The 21,429-nt window shown below is 45.5% G+C and overlaps 1 protein-coding gene across 1 annotated transcript in view; it reads right to left on the reverse strand.

The window, feature by feature from the left end:
* Positions 1 to 21,429, reverse strand: part of PolA1 (DNA polymerase alpha catalytic subunit) — a 129,760-nt gene that overhangs the window by 72,644 nt on the left and 35,687 nt on the right. The window contains exons 16-21 of the mRNA XM_065451842.2: positions 20,414 to 20,498; positions 17,084 to 17,238; positions 14,277 to 14,390; positions 6,476 to 6,645; positions 3,106 to 3,235; positions 1,892 to 2,005 (exon numbers count right to left, since the gene is read on the reverse strand). Coding sequence (XP_065307914.2) covers positions 1,892 to 2,005; positions 3,106 to 3,235; positions 6,476 to 6,645; positions 14,277 to 14,390; positions 17,084 to 17,238; positions 20,414 to 20,498 — 768 coding nt within the window. The remainder of the gene's footprint in view (positions 1 to 1,891; positions 2,006 to 3,105; positions 3,236 to 6,475; positions 6,646 to 14,276; positions 14,391 to 17,083; positions 17,239 to 20,413; positions 20,499 to 21,429) is intronic.

Genomic DNA, 21,429 nt, shown 5'->3' on the forward strand with positions numbered 1-21,429 from the left:
GGTGAATTCTACCAAAAGAAAAAAAATGCCTCACTGACACTCAAAGCCTTCATTCAGTAACATGGTGAATTCTACCAAAAGAAAAAAATGCCTCACTGATTGTACTGGAGACTTATCAATCAGGCAGCCTGCAGGTACAACACTGAAACTATATTCATGCCCACAAAGAGTTCTGCACCTCGGTTTGAAACCCAGGCACAATGCTCTTTGAAGAGCAGCAGCGAAAAATGCCATACAAAAAAAAGGGGTGGGGATGAAGGCACACCAGACTAGAGGCCACACGTACCAGAAGCCCTACGTCACAAAACACCCGAAAGACTACAAATTTGGTGCCTTTCAGAGAATTGAAGAGAAAGGGAAACTTTGAGATCCGTTTTCTCAAAAAACTGTTTTTTTTTGCCTTTCTGCTCAGTTTATGGAGCTGATTTCCTTGATACTGTTTAACATATTTTAACTTTCTTTCTTTAACTTTTAACTTTTCTTTATTTAACTTTTTAACAGTTTCTTTTTGTCATGTTCCTTGGGCTACACTGCAGGTCGTGACAGTCTCGCTTTCTTATCTTCACCCTTTGTAAGTTTACGATATGGCTATTCGTTTACCCCAAAAGTGTGATTGATGTGAACGTAACATAAAAAAATGGCACTCCAAAAAATTTGTGTTGCGGAAAAAAAGAAAGCACGAATGTCACGACCTTCAGCACGTATTTATCTATGCAGTCAATACTTAGCAAGCCTTCTATCACGTTTCTTATTTTCCGCAGGCTCTCCAGAAAGTTCGAGGAAGAAAAAAATCTTCTCAATACAATTTCATAAAATGTTCTTGAGATATCACTCTAAAACTCATATCACTCAGTAAACTTACTAGGCATCTAGGTGCTCATACTGTGACCAAAGACAGCACATGTGTGAGTGTAAATGAAGGAACACAAGCTATGTCCCGTAACAATGGAATCTTTCCCTGTTTGGTATGCGCCATCGCATAACATTGCTGTATTGCGGCGAAGCTAACTTTACGGTCAATATTGCTAAGCGAATCAACAGCGTGTAGTGGTGTTTTCTTTCTGCCTTTTGTTTACTTCAACCCACCAGATAATTAACAGTTTTGTCTGTCCCGTCAGGATAAAAAAAACGGAAGTCGATTGTATTGAATATTTCTTCTAAAACAACAAACAAGAACTGTTGCTTAGAAATAAGCCGTTAGGGTAGTGCAACAGAGTTATGAATGTGAACACTAAGATACAAAAGGCCATGGACGGCCACTGCTGTACTACAAACCTAGCCAGGCCAAGACAAGCTTTTTTCAGAGATGAGTCCTCTCTGCTCATTCATGACACTAGTAGCCAAAATATATATTTCTTGTGTCCAATGATTTGAATGTAAAGAGGAGCAAATTCAATAGTTTTGCAGGCTTTTCGGCTTATCACTGCTGACTTGTATAGTCATTTTAGTCACAGGCAAAAATTTCCTTAGCTGTAATTGATAATGCAGTGGATCCCTCATTACTGCTTTTGTTATAGTGGCAGTACACTCATTGAAAAGAATTGTGGCCAATCAAGTGTTATATTTACAGTTTTATCCCATAATTTGTTATATCAGTGCTCATTCTACCAAAGTTTGACTATAATAAATAATTGTGTAGACATCCAATGAATTTTATGCCCCTACTCGAACACATTGAAGTCATCTTTGGTGGCTTTTTGTTCTGAGATTCCTTTCCCTTTATTGTCATGGGAACCAATAAACTTCAAACTTTCTGCAACATGTCTAGTAGCTGGTTATAACATCCAGTGCCAGTGCAGTCTGCACCTTTGCACCAAGAGCCAAGCATATTTTATAAAACCTGTTACACACGCTGTATTTCCAACATTCCAGCAAACAGCTATAGACATACCTTAGGACCTTGTTTTCTGAACACCTTGTCAGGGCATATGTAGTTGCGATCGCTGAATGCGTGCAGCAGAAGGTATTCATTCCTTTGTGATCGGCCTCCAAGTAATGTCTTGGACTATAAGCAAAGAGTGGAAATCGTGTAAAGAAATGCAATGTAATGTTTGCTGTAAATAATCACATGTAATGGCACACTATTTGATTTATTTATTTAAATTCCCAGAGCTCTAAAGGCCAAGAGGTGTATTACACCAGGAGAGAATACCATTCACACAGTGAATACAACTTCAAGAGGAAACAGGCAAGCACTAAAGGCAAGCATGTGCGCATCCAGCACCACACACACTTGGGGCTGTATTCTACGATGATCACTTTCAAAGATGCACTTTCACTTTTACAATATTTCACATGACTAACGCAGGACTCACCAATGAACAATATCATTCCTGGCACTGTGCGAAGAATGCCGTTGCTTGTACATGCTGATGCTTTTTGCTCTGATTACGTGACATCCAGGGAAAGTGAACATGTCCCCAAATGTAACTATCAAAAAATATGGCACAAATTTTTTTCTGGCCGCTTGTGGAGTAAAGTAACTTATTTTCTGGCGAATCTCGTATTTCAGACACCTAACTAATCAGAATTTTGGGCAGTACCCGTCGAGGCAGAATTATCGATCGACAACTCCATATACCTATGTTGTGATTCACCTTTCTCAAAATTCTAGTTGCTAGAACCAACATTTGCAGGCAGCAAAAGTCCCATTATGAAGAAGACAAAGAAAGAGGCATGACAAATGGAGGGAAATGGATGCAAGGTCTAAAGACAACTTAATCGTGACAATTTGTGACAATGTGTGACGGTTATTTTTGTTGGTGGCATGTAAATTTATAATACCTATGTTTCTGAAACGGCATGGAGATAAGTAAAGTATTTAAAATGCTGTGATTATAACATTTGTCATCATCAGAAACGTTATCATCAACCCTGTTATTGTTAAAGGCATAAAAAAGAAACCTTTCTTTTGCACCCAAGAAAGCGAACAAAACATTGCTTCAATTTGAAAACAGCATACTTAAAGTTTAGTAAGTATGGCAAATGTGCATAACGGAATTTGCTTTTCTCTAGCACATGCAAGCCAAGAAACAACAGAAGGTAGAAATCACAAGAGCAAAAAGTTGCAATAATATTAAAGCAACATTCATTTATTATACTTACCATGATATTTCCAGCAATGTTTGTTATTTGCAATGCCAAGGGAATCGCATTCAGCTCGCTGATGACACGCAGGCAGTAGGTGGCATCCTTTATGGTCAGCTCCACTAGTTTAATCAACTGGCCAGAATCTCTAGAGAGTGAGAAAGAGATACGATGACCTTCTTCCGTTTCCTTTCCTTCTTTGGCAAGTATGATCAAATAAATGTTCTCTTCACATTCAGAAGCCTGGCAGCATTAACCTTTTCTAGTTTCATTCTGATGCACACGCTGTTGTGATAGCGCCACCGTGTCAAGATTAAATAGGATTTTTTATACACGACAGATGGCAGAAATCCGTAAGAGTAGCGGCCTTGCATTTTGGCACAATTATTTGGATAGAAAATTGCCATGGTAGTGTTGTGCAAAGTCCAAGAGACACCCTTTCCATCTGTGGATGTGTGCTCCATGCGGTGCAGCCATGCCCACTAAGGGGAATTTTCTGCAGCTTGCTATATGTATATATCAAAACACACACACACACAGACACTGAGAAAAAGCAGACACAAGGAAATATGCTTCTAGAAATAACAGATGGTGGAACTACTCCGCAGCTCGCCAACTTTGTGTTACTGTGCGTATATGACTGTGCAGAGAACACACGGAACGTCAGTGACATGGCAGGACAAAAGAGCAACACTTATCACTCTATAATGTTACGCGAACGAAGGATTAAAACTGGAGACTATTTACAAAATATATTTACAAGGGATAATGCAGCGCTGGCCAGTTCAGCCGACAGCTTGAGAACCAGAGAGCGTTCCTCCCCCTCTTTTCTCGAGTGATGGCGCCCACGCGCCTCATTCAAACAATCAAATACCACATGCATGTAGCATAATCCCCAGACTGCAGAAGTGACGTCCCGGAGCGTCTAAATATCATCACTCAGAGGGTGATACTGGGAGGGTGACACAATATCACCATGCTCATTTCTTCACAGCTGGCAGTCTAAAATGGCCTTCTAAAGGTGATATTGGGGGGTGTGAAGCGCTGCTCAACCATGGCTGCAGGCCGTTTTCATTGTATGGCAACTACTGATGACGCCAAATGGTTGTAGTAGCTGGACAAAACCACAGCAAGTGTGATGCATCTGCAAACTTATTGCTTTGATGGCACAATGGGCACCTCAGGGTGTCTACCAAGTTTACATTTCCAAATTCCCTGAGTTTTCAAGGTTTTCTCTGAGTGGCTCTGCGAAATTCCCCGACTGACACAGAACCTTGTTGTATGTCAAGACAGGCTGACACCTTGTTGCCCGATGCTGTCACTCTCTTGCAGTCATGCTAAAAGATAAACAAAATTACTTTTTCCAGTTTGAATAGTAAGGAGTAGCATTTATTTTATTCAAAACGAAATCGGAATGGAGGGGTTAGTAAAGTGCACAGAAAAAGAAAACCTTTTAAAAAAGTTAGTAAGACTCATTGCTAATCGAATTGAACATTATCAAAGACGAATGAAAAGGAGATTCATGTGGAAATAAATATTTTCGAATGTCCCCTTCAGTCACGAATTATGAATGACTGCCGATACATGCGTGAAACATAGATGTTCCTTGAGACTCCACTGAAAGGAACAAAATTACTCTTACAGCACTTTATTATGAGTCATTGTAATTACAGAGTAACTAAATATTTGAATTATTAAAAGTCAGTCTTGCTATGTTTCTTCATAAAAATGATTAAAACCCTTGCTCGATTTACATGCACAGGTTATTCACTGGCTTCAAGCATGTCAAGAAAGAAAAAAATATATATATTTCGAGGTTGCTGCCAACATGCTCCACATCAAACGTCACGTAAAACACGGTAGTGCCTTCGCCAAAGCAGTACTCTGTAATGATACACATCGCTTTAAAGTAAAATGGAAGTAATTAGCCTATCCGAACGTACAATAGGCTTAATGTTTGTGCTCTATTCCTTGCTACCACTGCACAGAAATGGCAAAAATAAGCCGCATCCAAAAATGAGGACAGCTTGACCTAAGGGGATGTGAGCTATTTCGATCAAATGATTGCAAGCTCATTGGTACGAGGCCCTAACTTTGTCGCAAGTGAGATTCTCCCTGAACAGCTGGTGGGTCAGCCTCAACTGTCCTGACATACTCTCATCCCGCGCACAACGTCTCAGCGTTGTGTTTCACTGCTTTAAAGACTATTTTGCTTTGGATGAGGGACACCTGCATCTTGGCGTCAGTCAACACTCAAGCTCCTTGGAAGAAGCGGCGGCACGCTTCCTTTCCTGTTCATTCCTTAATGCATAAGTCCTTTCTGTTCAAGTCCTCCTTCCACTGCGCATCCATCCCACGGACCATTTGAAGGATCCTCTTGGTCAGTTTTACAGTCAAAGTCCGATTTTTCAGACTCCCTAGGGGCCACAAAAACGTCCGAAAAATCAGGTAGTTCGAAAAAATGAATGCGTGACTTTTACTGCCCTTAAGGGCTTAAGCGCCACAGGCACATACGAAAAGGCCTGCCAGTACACTTATTAGGCATATCAGTGCTCGTACTGTGACAGGAGATGGTGGGTAGACGCGTGTACAATACATACTGGAATACATACTGTGTCCCGTGACAATTGCCCCTTCGCACGCTTATTATGCTTCATTGCAATACTTTTGCGTATGCTTCAGCGCGTGACAATGCTGCATTGAGACGAAGCTGACTTTCGGGACATGGCATTCTGCAACGAGCCATGCTTTTCGATCTTTGAAGCCAATTGCGAGGACCACAAAGGTGGAGGCGGTGCCGTTGCTGACAGTGGCGAATTCTTTCAATCAAAAATATGGTGCTGAATAGCAAGAAGCTTAACAGCGAACGTCGAAGCACCAGCCTAGCGTTTGCCGCGGTAGTGGCTATGGCTGCCAGCGGATCTGTGTGCGAAGGCGCCAGTTCAAGACGGCGAGGTAATCAAAACGGCGACAATGGTGGTTTTGATTAATGCCGTTTCCGACGTGCAGTCACAGCAAAAAGTGCGGAAAGTCGGACGGCGAAACGTTCTTGTGTCCGAAATTTCAGACATTCTTATACATTGACTCTATGGGGTACGCGGTGGCACCGCGAAGCTGTCCGAATTATAGAGCGTCTGGAAAGTCGGTCGTTCAGCTGCAGTGCAAGATGATGTTTGCGAATCTAGTGCTTATTTGCGAACCCAGTATGGCAGCCTTAGGCCTATGCAGGGTTAGCATCTAAAGAATAAGCAATCGGAATTCAAAGAAAAGAATTGCTGCCACATACATTAGGAAATGTTTTTGGATGCATTCCTAGATTATAGGTCCTTCAGTAAATGAGGTTAAACATGTCACCCTTTTGTCAAAGTGTTGTGTCACAAAAGCGTACCTGTACATGTCCAGGACTTGCTCTGCAGTGAGGGGCACATGTTCCTCATGTAGCAGTGTCCTGACCAACTCGGACAAGTCGTAACTCTTGCATTGCACCAGCTCTCTGGCGGACACCTTGGCATCGCACACAAGGCGACCAGGCGTAATTTGCTTGTCGGCCGTCTTGCCCTGCACACAATTCACAAGCCCGTTGGCTACCGACTCCTTTACAGCTGCAAAACGTAGCAATCGAGGGTCTATGGCCATAATGATACATAAGCGATCGAACCACAGAAGATGCCGACTGCACAGTCGCTTTGTAAGCACGGAGCAAATGGTAGCGTAAAGGCATTTCAAATTTAGAAGGCAACTTCATTAAGAATTTTTAGATGAGCACTAAAGCACATCAAGTTCGTTTAGATTGGTAGAGTAGTCCTTGAATTTGATGCCCAAACCACCACACTTATGATGCCGGCGTGCTGTCACAGAATTCCTGGTAATTTCATGGACAGTAAAACCTTGTTAAACCGTACCCACTTAAACAGTAGTTTCATTTTAAAAGTAGTAAAGTCAAATCCCCGACTCAGCGGCCATTGAACACAATGTGTTTTGTATCCGCATAAATTGTACCAGCTCATTGTGTACGCATCGGTTAAAACGTAGCATCTCCACTTTTTGTCGCGTAAACACGGCGGTGCATCGTCTCCGTCGGGTGGCCCAGCAGAACAACAAGCCTCAGAGATCAGCACAACGGCCTCCAAGTGCCCTGTGCGTTTGCGCGTGAAGCCACATCAAGATCATTTAGGCGGCGTGCCAGAGAGCGTTGTGGCATCGTGCAAGCGAGAACTCAAGTCATACCGAAGCTCGGATAAAAAATACGCCGGGTGCTCAGCATAGAAGAAAAATTAGACATTGTCCGTGCTGTTAAACGTGACACGAAGAAGTCGGCGCTGGCACGCTACAGGGATCTGCTGTTGACTATGGTGTGTGGCATTTGGAATGTGAAGTTGCTCGGCAGCGCTGCTGTGACCGCGAAGAGATGTCGGCTACAAGGTTCGACTTTTCGCCATCGTTGCCTTTGTTGTTGCCAAAGTGTCGACTAGCGACAGTGATGAGGACGACCCGGAAAGCGACAACACGGGCGATTCAGGCCCGACAGTGGCAGAAGCTGCGTGTTACGTCAGCCTCATGAATGCAATCATCGCGACAAGAACAGCACCTGGCAATGAAAAAGGTGCCCCAGGACTTCCGCAGCACTACCGCGCGCGTGCACGTAGAATATGTAAAGCCAACTAGGAATCTGCCATGTGAGTGTTGGCCGAGCAGAGAGGGCTGGCTGAAAAGCTGGCAAGCAGCTTCAGTAGGTTTGAGGCCGCTGTTGTCGTGCTAGGCCGCCGTGGCATCAAACGAAAATAACACTTTGGTCGCGCGAAGTGAGCAAATACTGCATGTTTTTTTCCTTCTTACATCGCACTCTCTCTGAGTTCCGTGTTCCGTTTTCGACAGGTAAGTAGGTGATCTCATGCTATTTAGGTTAAACAGTACTACCGTTTAGTACGTACTTTCTCCGAGCTCTGGCCAACTACAGTGTAACAAGGTTTCACTGTATTTTGGTTACGTTTGAGCAGGGAAAGCTCCTAAAAGCTGCCAGGGTGAGCCTTTGAATACATTAAAATGCAATATATATTGCCGCTAGGTTTTCTAGTTTAGTAAGCATCGGGTCGATGCCTTTCTTTTGGCGGGGGAATAATGCCGCTAGGTGTCAAGAACCAGCGCTGAAAAAGAAGTTGGGACTGGAACGCGCGCTCAGCTGGAGACGGGCGCTGGGGTAGAAGAAGTAGAAGCTGAGGACGCCGGCTTGAATTTATTGTACGCCATCTTGTACAACGGTCTGCCTCGCCGACGCCAGGCATATCTTACATTGTCTTTTCGTGACAAAACTGGTGGAGGTGCTGGGTACGGTTCATCCGATGCCACAAACCCCTCCTGATAGCAGGAGTACCAGCCCTATCCTAGTGGACACCCCTGTTCACCGGGCAAGCAGGAGAATCCGAGGATTGCCTCCGGAGCTTGATCCTCTCTCCGCATCAACATCGACGCCCGCACACACCGGTATGGAAGGAACATCGACGTCCCTACCGACCACTACGCAAGGTACGGCCACAACGGCAACTCAGTATCTGCTGCAGAATCTCCGAGTGCCGAAAGTGTTCCACGGGGATATCTTCGAGGATGTAGAAGACTGGCTAGCCCAATTTGAGCGCGTTGCCGAGATAAACGAATGGAGCGACGCGGCGAAGTTAAGGAACGTCTATTTCAGCTTGGAGGACGGTGCCCGCATTTGGTACGAGAACCGAGAAGGGTTCATCATATCGTGGTTCGAGTTCCGCCGTGCCTTGCTAGAGACTTACACCAATGCTGATCGCCGCGAACGAGCCGAACGGGCGCTCCAATCCCGCATTCATCTGCCGAACGAGAGCGTGACGTCGTACGTCGAGGATATGACGCGCCTCTTCCGTCGGGTGGACCCAACCATGTCCGAGGAACAGAAGCTGCGCCATCTAATGCGGGGAGTTAAGGAACAGCTATTTGCTGGCCTTGTTCGAAGCCCGCCGAAGACCGTGGCTGAATTCCTAACCGAAGCCACCACGATGGAAAAGATGTTACACCAGCGTTCAGCTTTCTATGAAAGGCAACTGAACGCAACTTCACCTTCGGACCAGCGCTCAGCTCCGTCTGACAGGCACGCGAATGCTGCTTCACTGACGGACACGATGGCCTTTGGAAACGTGGACGTTCTCCGAGACCTTATCCGCTCTGTGGTGCGTGATGAGCTTCAACGGCTCACCTGCCCGCCTCAGCCCACGCTAAGTTCCATTTCTGCCCTTGTGAGGAACGAAGTGGAGCAAGCGATCCAACGTCCCGTTCCAAGCAGCAATGCACCACCTGTGACAGCACAGTTGCAGCGGCCGTCGTATGCGGAAGTTTTGAGGCGAGTCCCTGTCCCCGCTCCGACCCATTTCGACCCCACCACGTCTTACGCCGCGTCATACGGCCCGCCGCTCCCAGCAGTGCAACCGATCCAACGTATGGAGGATCGGCGCCCGCTCGAAAGGAAGTCTGACGTCTGGCGTACCCCGGATAGAAGGCCTCTGTGCTATCATTGTGGAGAAGCCGGTCACGTATACCGCGAGTGCCCATACCGCCGCCTCGGACTGCAAGGCTTTGCCGCGGATTCACCAAGGCCCAGATATGGCGAAAGGCCTAGGGCGATTGAAGACTACCTGAAACAGCAGCGTATGCCACTGTTCCCGCGGCGGCAGTCGCGCTCGCCGTCCCCCAGGCGATCTTCCCCAGCTGCTAGAAGCCCTCCAATGGCAGTGCAAGGACGATCGCCAAGCCCTCACCGGGAAAACTAAGAACAGCGACCTTCGGGGGCGAGGCCGCTGATAATCGCCCTTCCGAAGACCTCCCATCGACGCGAGCACGGTCTATTCAGCGCGATTCAGCGACGACTGCAGCCGAACTCAGCGACAGACTCTCGCTCGACATACCTGTTGTGCTCGACGGCCGCCACGTTAGTGCGTTATTGGACACGGGGGCCGATTACTCAATCTTGTGCGGAAAACTAGCGAAGGAACTTAGAAAAGTCATCACGCCTTGGTCTGGAACGCAAATTCGTACTGCTGGCGGGCACATCGTAACACCGTTGGGCGTGTGCACGGTCAGAGTACAAATTCGTGGGTCCACGTTTCCAGCCAGCTGCCTTATCCTCCGCGATTGTTCTCGGGACCTCATCTTGGGCGTTGATTTTCTGCGAGAGTATGGTGCCGTTATAGACCTCCGGGCACGCACAGTGACGTTTTCGACAGAGAGAGCAGCGAACAGCCGCGACAATTGCCGACGTAACGCGCTTCGAGTTTACGCCGACAGTGTAACTGTACCACCACGCGCAAGTGTCCTGGTAATGGTCGTATGCGACGATCTGCGTGACGGCGAAGCTGTTGCAGAGGGCAATTCCTCTCTTATGCTTACTCATGGTGTATGTGCAGCCCGCAGTCTCATTGTGCTTCGAGATGGACTTTCGGCGCTCCTCGTGACGAATTTCAGCCAGGAACATCGGCACCTATTTCGTCGTACTACTATCGCTTTCGCTGAGCCCATAGACGACGTTGCTGAATGCTTTGCGTCTATGACGAAGGAGAACCCAGCTCAGACACTCAGCAATATCGACATCAATTCAGACCTTTCGGAGGAAAAGCAGAAAGCGCTGCGCAAGTTGCTCCTTCGGTTCAAGGAGTGCTTCGCATCTTCCTCTAAGGTACGCCAGACGCCCATCACGAGGCACCGAATAATCACGTATGACGATTCTCGTCCCATACGACAACTGCCTTATCGCGTATCGGCGAAAGAGCGCAACGTTATTAATGCACAAGTGAAAGAAATGCTTAACGATGACGTCATACAACCGTCCCAAAGCCCTTGGTCATCGCCGGTGGTCCTCGTCAAAAAGAAAGACGGAACGCTTAGGTTCTGCGTTGACTATAGAAAGTTGAATAACGTCACAAAAAAAGACGTTTATCCGCTCCCGCGGATCGATGATTCGTTAGATCGACTGCGGCGAACCAGGTATTTTTCATCCATAGATCTGAAGAGCGGGTATTGGCAAATCGAAGTTGACGAACGAGATCGCGAAAAAACTGCCTTTGTTACCCCGGATGGACTGTACGAATTTAAAGTACTTCCATTCGGCCTGTGTTCTGCACCGGCCACATTCCAGCGAATGATGGACACGGTTCTGACGGGTCTGAAGTGGCACACTTGTTTAGTATACTTAGATGACATCGTCGTGTTTGCGGTGACCTTCGAAGAGCATCTGAAGCGTTTAGAGGCGGTACTTGAGGCACTCCGCTCCGCTAATCTCACACTAAAGCCAGAAAAGTGTCACTTCGGTTACGAAGAGCTGAAGTTTCTCGGGAATGTCGTGAACGCCGATGGCGTCCAGCCTGACCCAGACAAAACATCTGCTGTTGCTGCTTTTCCGACTCCTCGTGACAAGAAAGCAGTACGCCGCTTTCTCGGTCTGTGTGCGAACTATCGTCGCTTCATCGCTAATTTCTCGCGCATCGCCGAACCACTCATACGCCTCACGCGAGAAGACACACCCTTCGTTTGGACGGATGAGCAGGACGCAGCTTTCACCGAGTTACGACAACGCCTGCAGAAATCACCTGTCCTCGCTCACTTTGACGAGGACGCTGACACCGAGGTGCATACCGATGCAAGTAACATCGGTCTTGGTGCTGTACTCGTTCAACACCAGGAAGGCGTCGAGCGAGTCATCGCTTACGCCAGTCGCACACTTTCACGCGCCGAAATCAACTACTCCACCTCCGAGAAAGAGTGTCTAGCGGTTGTGTGGGCCATCATGAAATTTCGGCCTTATCTCTACGGTCGCCCTTTCAAAGTGGTGACAGACCACCATTCCCTGTGTTGGTTAGCCAACTTACGAGACCCATCCGGGCGACTTGCTCGATGGAGTCTCCGTCTGCAGGAGTTCGATGTTACCATCGTATGCAAATCGGGCCGCAAACACGAAGATGCTGACGCGTTGTCGCGCGCTCCCATCAAAACTTGTGATGAGGACATGGACGAAGACGGCGCATTCCTTGGGGCCCTCACCGAATCTGACTTGATCATACGGCAGCGCGAGGACGCCGAAATACGCCCTATCATCGATCACCTAGAAGGCAAGAATGCTACAATCCCACGACACATTTCTCGCAGTCTTTCAACCTTCTGCCTGCGCAATGGTGTCCTCTACAAGAAAAACTCGAGTGCCAGCGACAAAGAATATCTATTGGTCGTACCTGCCGCCCTTCGTAATGACATTCTCTTAGCCTGCCATGATGAGCCCACGTCTGGACACTTGGGATTTTCACGCACTCTTGCAAGAGTACGCCAGACGTACTACTGGCCCAGACTTTCTACCACGGTGAAGCGATACGTGCAAAGCTGCCGTGAGTGTCAACGCAGGAAGTCACCGTCTTTGAAGCCCGGGGGGTTACTCCAACCCATCGCGCCACCTAGCGCGCCGTTTGATCAAATCGGCATGGATCTTCTGGGACCCTTTCCCTTGTCAGCCAGCGGAAACAAGTGGATTATAGTCGCCACGGACTATCTAACACGCTACTCTGAGACGAAAGCTGTACAGCGTGCCACGGCCTACGAAGTTGCCCAGTTCTTTATCGATCACATAGTCCTCAGACATGGTGCCCCATCACATGTCATCACCGACAGAGGCACTGCCTTTACAGCCCAACTGATAGAGGACATATTCGAGCTGAGCTGTACACAACATCGCAAGGCGACTGCCTATCATCCGCAGACCAATGGACTGACGGAGCGGCTCAACAAAACCATAGCTGACATGCTGTCTATGTATGTGGACGTCCAGCATAAAACATGGGATCAAGTCCTGCCGTACGTTACATTCGCGTACAACACCGCCATTCAGGAAACCACACGATTTACACCGTTCCGTCTTGTGTACGGGCGCGAGGTCCAGACCACGCTAGACGCTATGCTCCCGCACGACACCAGCGCATCACTTACTGCCGACGCCGAGCAACTTACTCAACACGCAGAGGAAGCTCGTCAACTTGCGCGCATAAACATCGCGAAGCAGCAAAGAACAGACGCACGACGCTACAACCTTCGACATCGGCAAGTCGAGTACCAGCCAGGTGACCAAGTCTGGATGTGGACTCCAGTCCGTCGCCAGGGGTTGTCTGAGAAGCTCCTTAGTAGATACTTTGGACCCTACAAAGTGATACGCCGCGTTAGTGAAGTGAACTATGAGGTCATTCCCAACGGTGCCGCGTCGTCTCAGCGTCGACAGCATCACTCGGAGATAGTGCATGTCATTCGCCTCAAACCGTATATCCCGCGTTAAGGCGACGCCAATCCGGTCTCATAAGACTTCCACACTTCCTCTTTCTAGTTTAGTAAGCATCGGGTCGATGCTTTTCTTTTGGCGGGGGAATAATGCCGCTAGGTTTTCTAGTTTAGTAAGCATCGGGTCGATGCCTTTCTTTTGGCGGGGGAATAATGCCGCTAGGTGTCACGAACCAGCGCTGAAAAAGAAGTTGGGACTGGAACGCGCGCTCAGCTGGAGACGGGCGCTGGGGTAGAAGTAGTAGAAGCTGAGGACGCCGGCTTGAATTTATTGTACGCCATCTTGTACAACGGTCTGCCTCGCCGACGCCAGGCATATCTTACATTGTCTTTTCGTGACAATATTATCATTTTCTATTGATAAATGATTAACTAGCATCGAGCAGCCTCCATTAAAATCTGTGCTATTAAAGCATAAAAATGTTAAGCACAAGATATTAAGCATAAGGCAGAGAGGATAACAGAGAAGGAGACCTGCATTGCTTTTGTAAAATTATGCCTTTTCACAATGTCATGATTAACTGCAGTGCTTTGTATTGGTATGTCTGAGCTTCATGATCGACGCCCGAGGACATGAGTTGATATGCGGTCGAACCCGGATATATCGAATCTGAAGGGAATCACAAAAAAGTTCGATATATAGGTAATTCGACATATAACATAAAAATTTTATACAGACATTATCAAGGAATTTTACAGCTGTTTGTTCTACACAATAATTCATTATATGTGGGTTCTACATATCCGGATTCAACTGCATATAATTAGTTTTTTTCATGCATCACGTAGTTTTCCATTTTTTCTCAGTACCTCTTATGGGAAATATTTAGAAGTAAGCGGAACAAAACTGTTTTTAATCTCACCAGGGCACCAGCATTTCCACGCTTCAACCGCCCAAGGCGGGACCAGTTTGAAATCTTCAGCGTAAGCATGCGATGAAGCAATACGTCCAGGTCAAAGCTCTGAATGTCGTGGCCCTAAGGCAAGAAAAAAAAAATATTCAAAATAAAGGCACCAGTACAAAGAACAAACCAAATACCTCACAATGCATGTTTCTCATCATGTGTGTGCAGTTCTGGTTTACTCTGTCAGATGGACTAATGAAGTAATGGTATGAGAACATATTCTTTTTTTGTCACCTTATTACATTTAAGCTTTTGGTGTCACATTACTATTTCACACCCTTCGTCAATGTTACACTGGAGTTTATATATTTGAAAGAAGTCAAACCTTTCGAACGGTGAACGCCCGAACCTGCTGCTGGTACAAGCACAAAGCGACAACCACACATATGCGATATTCAAGCGATGAGACAGGCAGACCCTGTCCCACTGTTGTGTTGAGCAACCCCATGGTCATGTCATCGTGAAAGAGAGTGGCAACAAATTTACATTGTAGTCCGAACAAATGCAATCGTGCGCCTGTAAAGAAATCACAAATGTACCACAAGGCTAATGTTTTGACCAAGGTGTATCAGGCCTAGCTTTAATATATACTGTAATCAGCAGTGGAAATTCGTTCCATGCCACAAGTGTGAAATGGTGCCACCTTGTGAGCAAAACTCAAAATACATTAGCAGCTCGCTGTGGTGTCTTAGGCCTAACAGCATCAAAACAAATAAATGATCTCAATAATCCAAGAAAACACCGATACCTTGTCGTCAGCTTGAGATGAGATGAGGCAATGGATTATTTTACTATTTATTTTTTGCTGTCACAGCTGAGAGCAAGCTGCAAGAGTAATTCCAGATTGAAGAGGGTGAAGTGGTTGCTGCATGTTCTTGCACTATTCTAGCAGAAGTTATCACACAGACTGGGCAACAAGCGACAGCGAAGAATTGCCCTCTGCGATGGCAAAACCTGTCGCTTGTCAACGCCTCAAGAAAATCGCACACATGTGGTTGCGCCTTACTGCTGACACCACAAGGAACTCATCATTTGACTACTTGAGAATATTATTAAAGTTTAGTAATATAGGAAGTTTCAGACTAAACAACAAAGAAAGGCCCTTCAACATTTACCATATTTATTCACATCTAACGTGCACTTTTCTTTCGATTAAAGTGGTCCAAAAATTGCATGCTCGTTAGAACCGAGTGCGACCATAAATTTGCATTATCACATTGCTATCGGCATTTCAAAATGGCTGCCTCGTATGGGATTCGAGCCTAGCTACTGTGGCTTCCTCCATGTCCTGTAGTACGTGTGCTTAGGTTAGTTCATTATCCGTCTTCCCGGTCTTCCCATTTTCTGCATATGCTCTATCAGCATGGAATGTGCCGACTGCAAAGAGATGCTGAGTTCGTCACGATGCCGCAATTAAAAGGAATGTGATCACATGTGAGGAGATGGATGGAGGAGAAATCTTTGCATTAAGCAAATTTTTGAACAGCCCGATAATAATAACAATAATAAAAAATAGAAGTGAAGAAATACGTGACACAAACAGGTCCCGTTTATCTTCCATGTTAGCAGGACTAGAAGCTATAATTGATGTGGGACTGCCCGGTATGGCAGTTCTCTGCACTAAGGGTATGGATCTCCAGTCTGCTAATCACGCGCAGCATCTCGGTTGCCATTGCTACACTCAACAAAGCTGCAGACAACGTTCAGGGAATTGATAACCATTGCTAAAGTGAATACGGGGGTGGGTGCATTATCGTCCATGCCATCACCTCCTAGCACACTGTCGGCAATTTCGTCTTTCATGAGTACAATGTCAGCATGTCTGCTTCTGTGTTCAACTAGTCTGCCTAGGCCGTCACTCAGGGTACCTACCGTCTTTGTGCCCTAGTGAAAACGCACACGTGGCCGAGATTTTTCGTGTAGTCAGGAATCGTACGCACACGACACACAGGCAGTGGAGAAAACTTTGCAATGCATGACATGCGACGTAGCTAGTATTTAGAAAGGAAAAACCAGAAATACAAAAGCGAAAGCACCACGTTTATTTATGGTGACGATGATGCTCTCATTCGCATCTCTTTAGTGGATGGAAACACAAAATTAATACACACCACCACACAACATGGGCAATTCGCAACAGCTGTACGGCTTATGAGCGCCCTACATGGTGGAATCTAGCCCTAGCTCAATCTGTGGCTCCTGAATCACAACCCCAATGAAGGCTCTCTCTGAGCCAAATTTTGATGGCCATCCACTTATGTACTGGAAGCGCGAGAACCAGATGGAAGCAATTTCAGGAGCCGGAAACACGTCATGGCCACTGTATTTCTGACAGCATGCCAGTCTTGGAGGCCACGACTTGAAACGCAAGCTTTTTAAGTTATCCAACATAATTCGCACTAGAAATTATGGGACTGCACAAGGTCTATGAATTAATTGAAATTTTCAAACAAACCAAGATCGAATTATTGAGATTTTACTGTATTATGTTTAGCATTTTAAGCAAAAGTCTGCAAACAGACACAGCAATGCCCAATGGTCAGTGGACTGTCCGCACAAGACACAGGGTTCACGGGAAGATGGAGATGAAGTGATCGACAGCGGGTGAACAAGGGAAGCCCCTCGGCCTGGAGCCAGCGTCTTTACAATGGGACTAGACTTCATCAGGTGTTGCCCTGACAAGTCCCCTCTGGAAAGGTTTGCTCCAGCCTCAAAATGCAAAACTAGCATATTATAAGAAAGAGCTAAGCAAATTTGGTACACACAATTAGGATGTCAGGGTCTAGCCGCTGGAGCTTTGCAATGAGAAAAGTCAGTAGAGAACGTTCAGAGTCCATCACTTCCAGAGAGGTGTTCTTGAAGCGAGCCACGTCAGTCATAAAACGGTATGGGAAGATTGTGCCAGAAGGTTTGCTGAGTGCTGTAATAGAAATGAAGAATGCTTTGCTTAAAGTGATCAGCTTTTAGATGAAACAGCAAGTGAATAAGTAAATATTGTAAAGTCAAACCTGTCATAGTCAGATTTGGCATACTGACTTATTGACTTCAAGAGACAGAGCAGTGAGAGCAGAATGCAAGATGCAAGAATCGTAATAACTTAAATATTGGAAATCACAGATCACAGTTCAATTAGACAGAAGTGAACAAAACATGTCATTTTTAACAAGAGTTGCAAGAGCTGGACCACTATGATGCAGGAGTTTCGTATGACACTAAACCCAGCCCCAAAACCAGGGAACCACCTGAACTAGCACCTGACAGCAACGACTCTAAGATCGATCAGAAAACAAAGTGCACGTCACTCCCTCTTAACTGAAGCACAAATGAGATGTCTAGTCACAGCATATTTTACAGAGAAAGTTCATTCTTCATATGGGTGTTGTCCCCAGCGACATGAGTGCCAGCGTGGAAAGCCACTGGCAAGATGCCATTTCTCATCGCAGGGAGCGAGGGGAATGGGAAAACAGGAAGGTTGTCCATACTAAGTGATCCTCCACCGCATCTAAACCTTCAGACTAAGCTCTTGCATGACTGCATGTTCGTTTTGAAGAGCTAGTTGGCATTTAATGATGAATGCACCCTCCCACTTGATTGGATGAGAGCTTTGCATCGGCACTTTTGTATCGGCACTGAAAGTGAAACCACCAACCATGAAAACGGGCAAAATAGGCAAGGAAAACTACTTGCTTTAAAATAAAAAGGCGCGAAGTGTTCCTGTTACAGTCGAACCTAATTACAGCAATACTGATTTTAACAATATATTAGAGATAACAATGAGCAGCCCTGGCAGAGCGAACTTTGGTGTGCATGCCCTATGGTAAAATAAACCACTTACTACAGCAGACTTCCGTTAATTCAATTTCTCAGTTAATTCGATCCCAACTGAAGGTCCTGGCCTGTGCACAGGAATTACTCTGGGCCTAAACCATTGTTACTTCAATTTTAAAATTTGCCTTTGCCAGATAATTAAAACTTGACCAGTCAGCAAGCCTGCACCTTACCCCTGTGGTGACTCTAACAGCGAACCCTTTAGGGGCAGTATCTGTCTCGGAGGAGCTTGGGGGACAGTGAATGTGCTGAGCACATGTCATCTCCCATCAAAAATGGTTATTTTTAACCTACCATAAGTAAGATTTTCAAGCAATAATCACTGCTGAATATCTCTGAGTACAGTACTTGCATGATTTCAAGAAGATTGGCCAGAAATTACGTACGTGGTGCAATCGGATAAGAAACTAAAACCGCTTTGCCAACATCAGTATGCTTTACTGCATATCATGAATGTATTGTGCCGAAGCTGACTTTGAAGCACCGTGTGGCGAAGTAAACGAGAAGAAAGGGGGTTAACCGAGGGGCCTGATCTTTATTAGTCATGTCACAAGAAGCTTTCTGCAGAAAGGATGTTCTACATCCATTGCCAAGGTCTGTGAGTGGTGGCGCTGGCTTACACTCCCTGGGTTCTACTAGGAAACATAACTACCCAAGAAAGTGGATGGGGAAACGGCGCCGCGGTAGCTCAATCGGTAAGGCATCGCACACGATATGCAAAGGTTGTGGGATCGTTCGCCACCTGTGGCAAGTTGTTTTTTCACTCACTTTCACTTACATTAATTTATCCTTTCTTTATTTTACTTATTAAGCACAAGTAATTTCCCCTATGTTGTCCTTGGTGTCAGTGTTTGTTGACTTCTCGTGTGGCGAAGTGTACTTTAAAAACGGAGCCGCCATTGCGCTGGTGCAATACATATTATACCCTTGCCCATTTGTTTTTCTCGCTAAAATATTGAGTGCTAGTTAGATCTATATTTTGTTTAGGAGTTTTAATGTCGTTTTTATGTTAGTTTTCTACTTTGGACTCACAGAAAGTGGCATGTCTGTTTGATTCGGGGCGAGTTAGGATTGGGTAAATACTGAGAAATAAGTCAGCCGTGTGTCCTGGCCTTTCTTCTGCATTGTGTTTAATTCAACCCGCCAAATAATTAAATTAATTATATTGGTGCCACCAGGGTCAAATTAACGGAAGTTGACATTGCAATGTTCCCATGCCACATTATTAGTTATAACAATTAAGCCTGTCTACTGGGTGTCTGCACCCAAAGACGCCAATACAAGATCCTAGAAAAGAAAAGAGAAGCATGAGTCATTGCTGCACTTGCCACACCCACATTGTGTGCCGTGTATGTTCACGGCACACCTTTGCTGCATAGCCATCCTCATGCGCGTCTCCTTTCCACACCTTCAAAACACGAGTTGGTGGGGTGGAAGGGAGATGGGAGAGAGGCACACAAGGCTCACTATGTGGCAAAGGTGTGCCGAGCGGCATACACAGCCCGCAGGTGAGGTAGTGGCTAGTGCTTTTTATTTTATTTTCCAGCATTTTGCATTCTTTTGGTTCGGGCAGCCAGTAGCCAAACAAGAACAATGTAGTAAGCAGTTTATGTATTTACTACAGAACACACACAAAAGTTATCGGTGTTGCTGCAGTTATAAGTGGGTCTGACTGCACTTTCCCCTCTTTAATTAACATGTTTGATGTCGATAACCTCTGCGTTTTTCTGTGCAGCCTGGTTACAACAATGATCAGTTATAGCAATGAAATTTTCTTGGCACTTGAATATTGTTATACGTGGGTTTGACTGCATTTTTGCATGGTTTCTGCTGATGACTACGGAGATGCAGACTCCACTGCTTTTTTTTTTGCTCTATTGTGCCGCACATTTGCAGTTTTCAATGCTAGCCATCCTCTGGGGGTGATTTGAATTAACTGAGGTGCATCCAAGTGCCCCCGGGTGAAAAGTTTGATGCTATTAAATAATGCGTATGCTTGCTGGCACTGATGGTAAACCCAAACTAAGCGATTTTCTCATTTAACAAGAGTCAAATTAGCAAGATTTTACTGTCATCTCTTTTTTTGTCATGCGTAATGTAAGAGCAGGTAACTCTAATCAAGGGATGGGTGGGTTGTAATAGACATGCTTGGTCAGCTGAGACTGGCGGGCCACTTTGGTTTAACCAATGATAGCTGTGGCCACAGCTGCAATAACAGCCTTCACTGGCAAAATTCAAGTGTTTTAGATGCTTTATTTTAAGCTCACCAAAGAAATGAGTATGATGAAGAGGCTGGGGCGCCTGCTTGTCAATGGGAAAAGCATGATGAGCCAATACTGACACAGCAACAACCTGGAAAGAGAAAACTTGTGAGTTTTAAAATGCAAATGAACTTCTGATCAAATTAGAGTACCATTAGTAAAAATGTCTTAGCACTGCCTTAGGCAAGTGCAGTAATATACTTGCAACAGGATTCCATGTACATTGGCCAGCTGTAAAAGCCATGCCACATGCTTTCTCCCGTGGACATGTGCTATAATCTCTCCTTGTTATGGCTATCAATCCTTTTAGCTAAATTTTATAATCATTTTTACCATTTCAGTTCTTCTGAAGTTGTCTGGCTAACACTCTGTACATGTGTTCTCTTAACTAACTAGCCTATTGCAACACCTCCAGTGGTCTTCACTGCAATTACTTTCGTTTTGTACTATCATCAAACTTACATAATTAAAGCTCACAATGTGTTTTGCTGCATGGCCAGGTGACAATATTTGTTTATAAAGTAATGTGTCCTTATGAAATGCCCTGTGGAGGTAAAACTGTCCTTCATTGGCATGAGATTATACGGGTACACAATAAAACATCAGTGATCAGTTTATCTGCATGCTGGCTCTAGTTGTTTCATGCCCTAAAAAAGATGCGTCAATGGTGTGTTTAATGATGACTACCAATGAAGCCAGCTACTGAATGCACTATGAATTGCAACACACCATGACATTATCAGAATCAGTGCACCACACACACCCACAGAGCAAAACATGCTCTGGCCTGCGCAACATTAACATTAGCAAAGCAAATAATGACAACAATACGTGTTGCGACAAGATCATATCTTCCTATCTAGGCTGGCCTACAAGCAACACACAATTTGTTATCAAATAAAGTGATAGCTCAGGCTGCACTTCACATACCATCAGGATGCCTTTAAGGTAAATAAAATGAGGAAGTCACAGGTAAAGTGATGAGGAAAAGTGAAAAAGAATATGGGTAATAAAGAAATCTA

The sequence above is a fragment of the Dermacentor albipictus genome, chromosome 1, assembly GCF_038994185.2.
Source record: "Dermacentor albipictus isolate Rhodes 1998 colony chromosome 1, USDA_Dalb.pri_finalv2, whole genome shotgun sequence".
NCBI classification, from domain to species: domain Eukaryota; kingdom Metazoa; phylum Arthropoda; class Arachnida; order Ixodida; family Ixodidae; genus Dermacentor; species Dermacentor albipictus.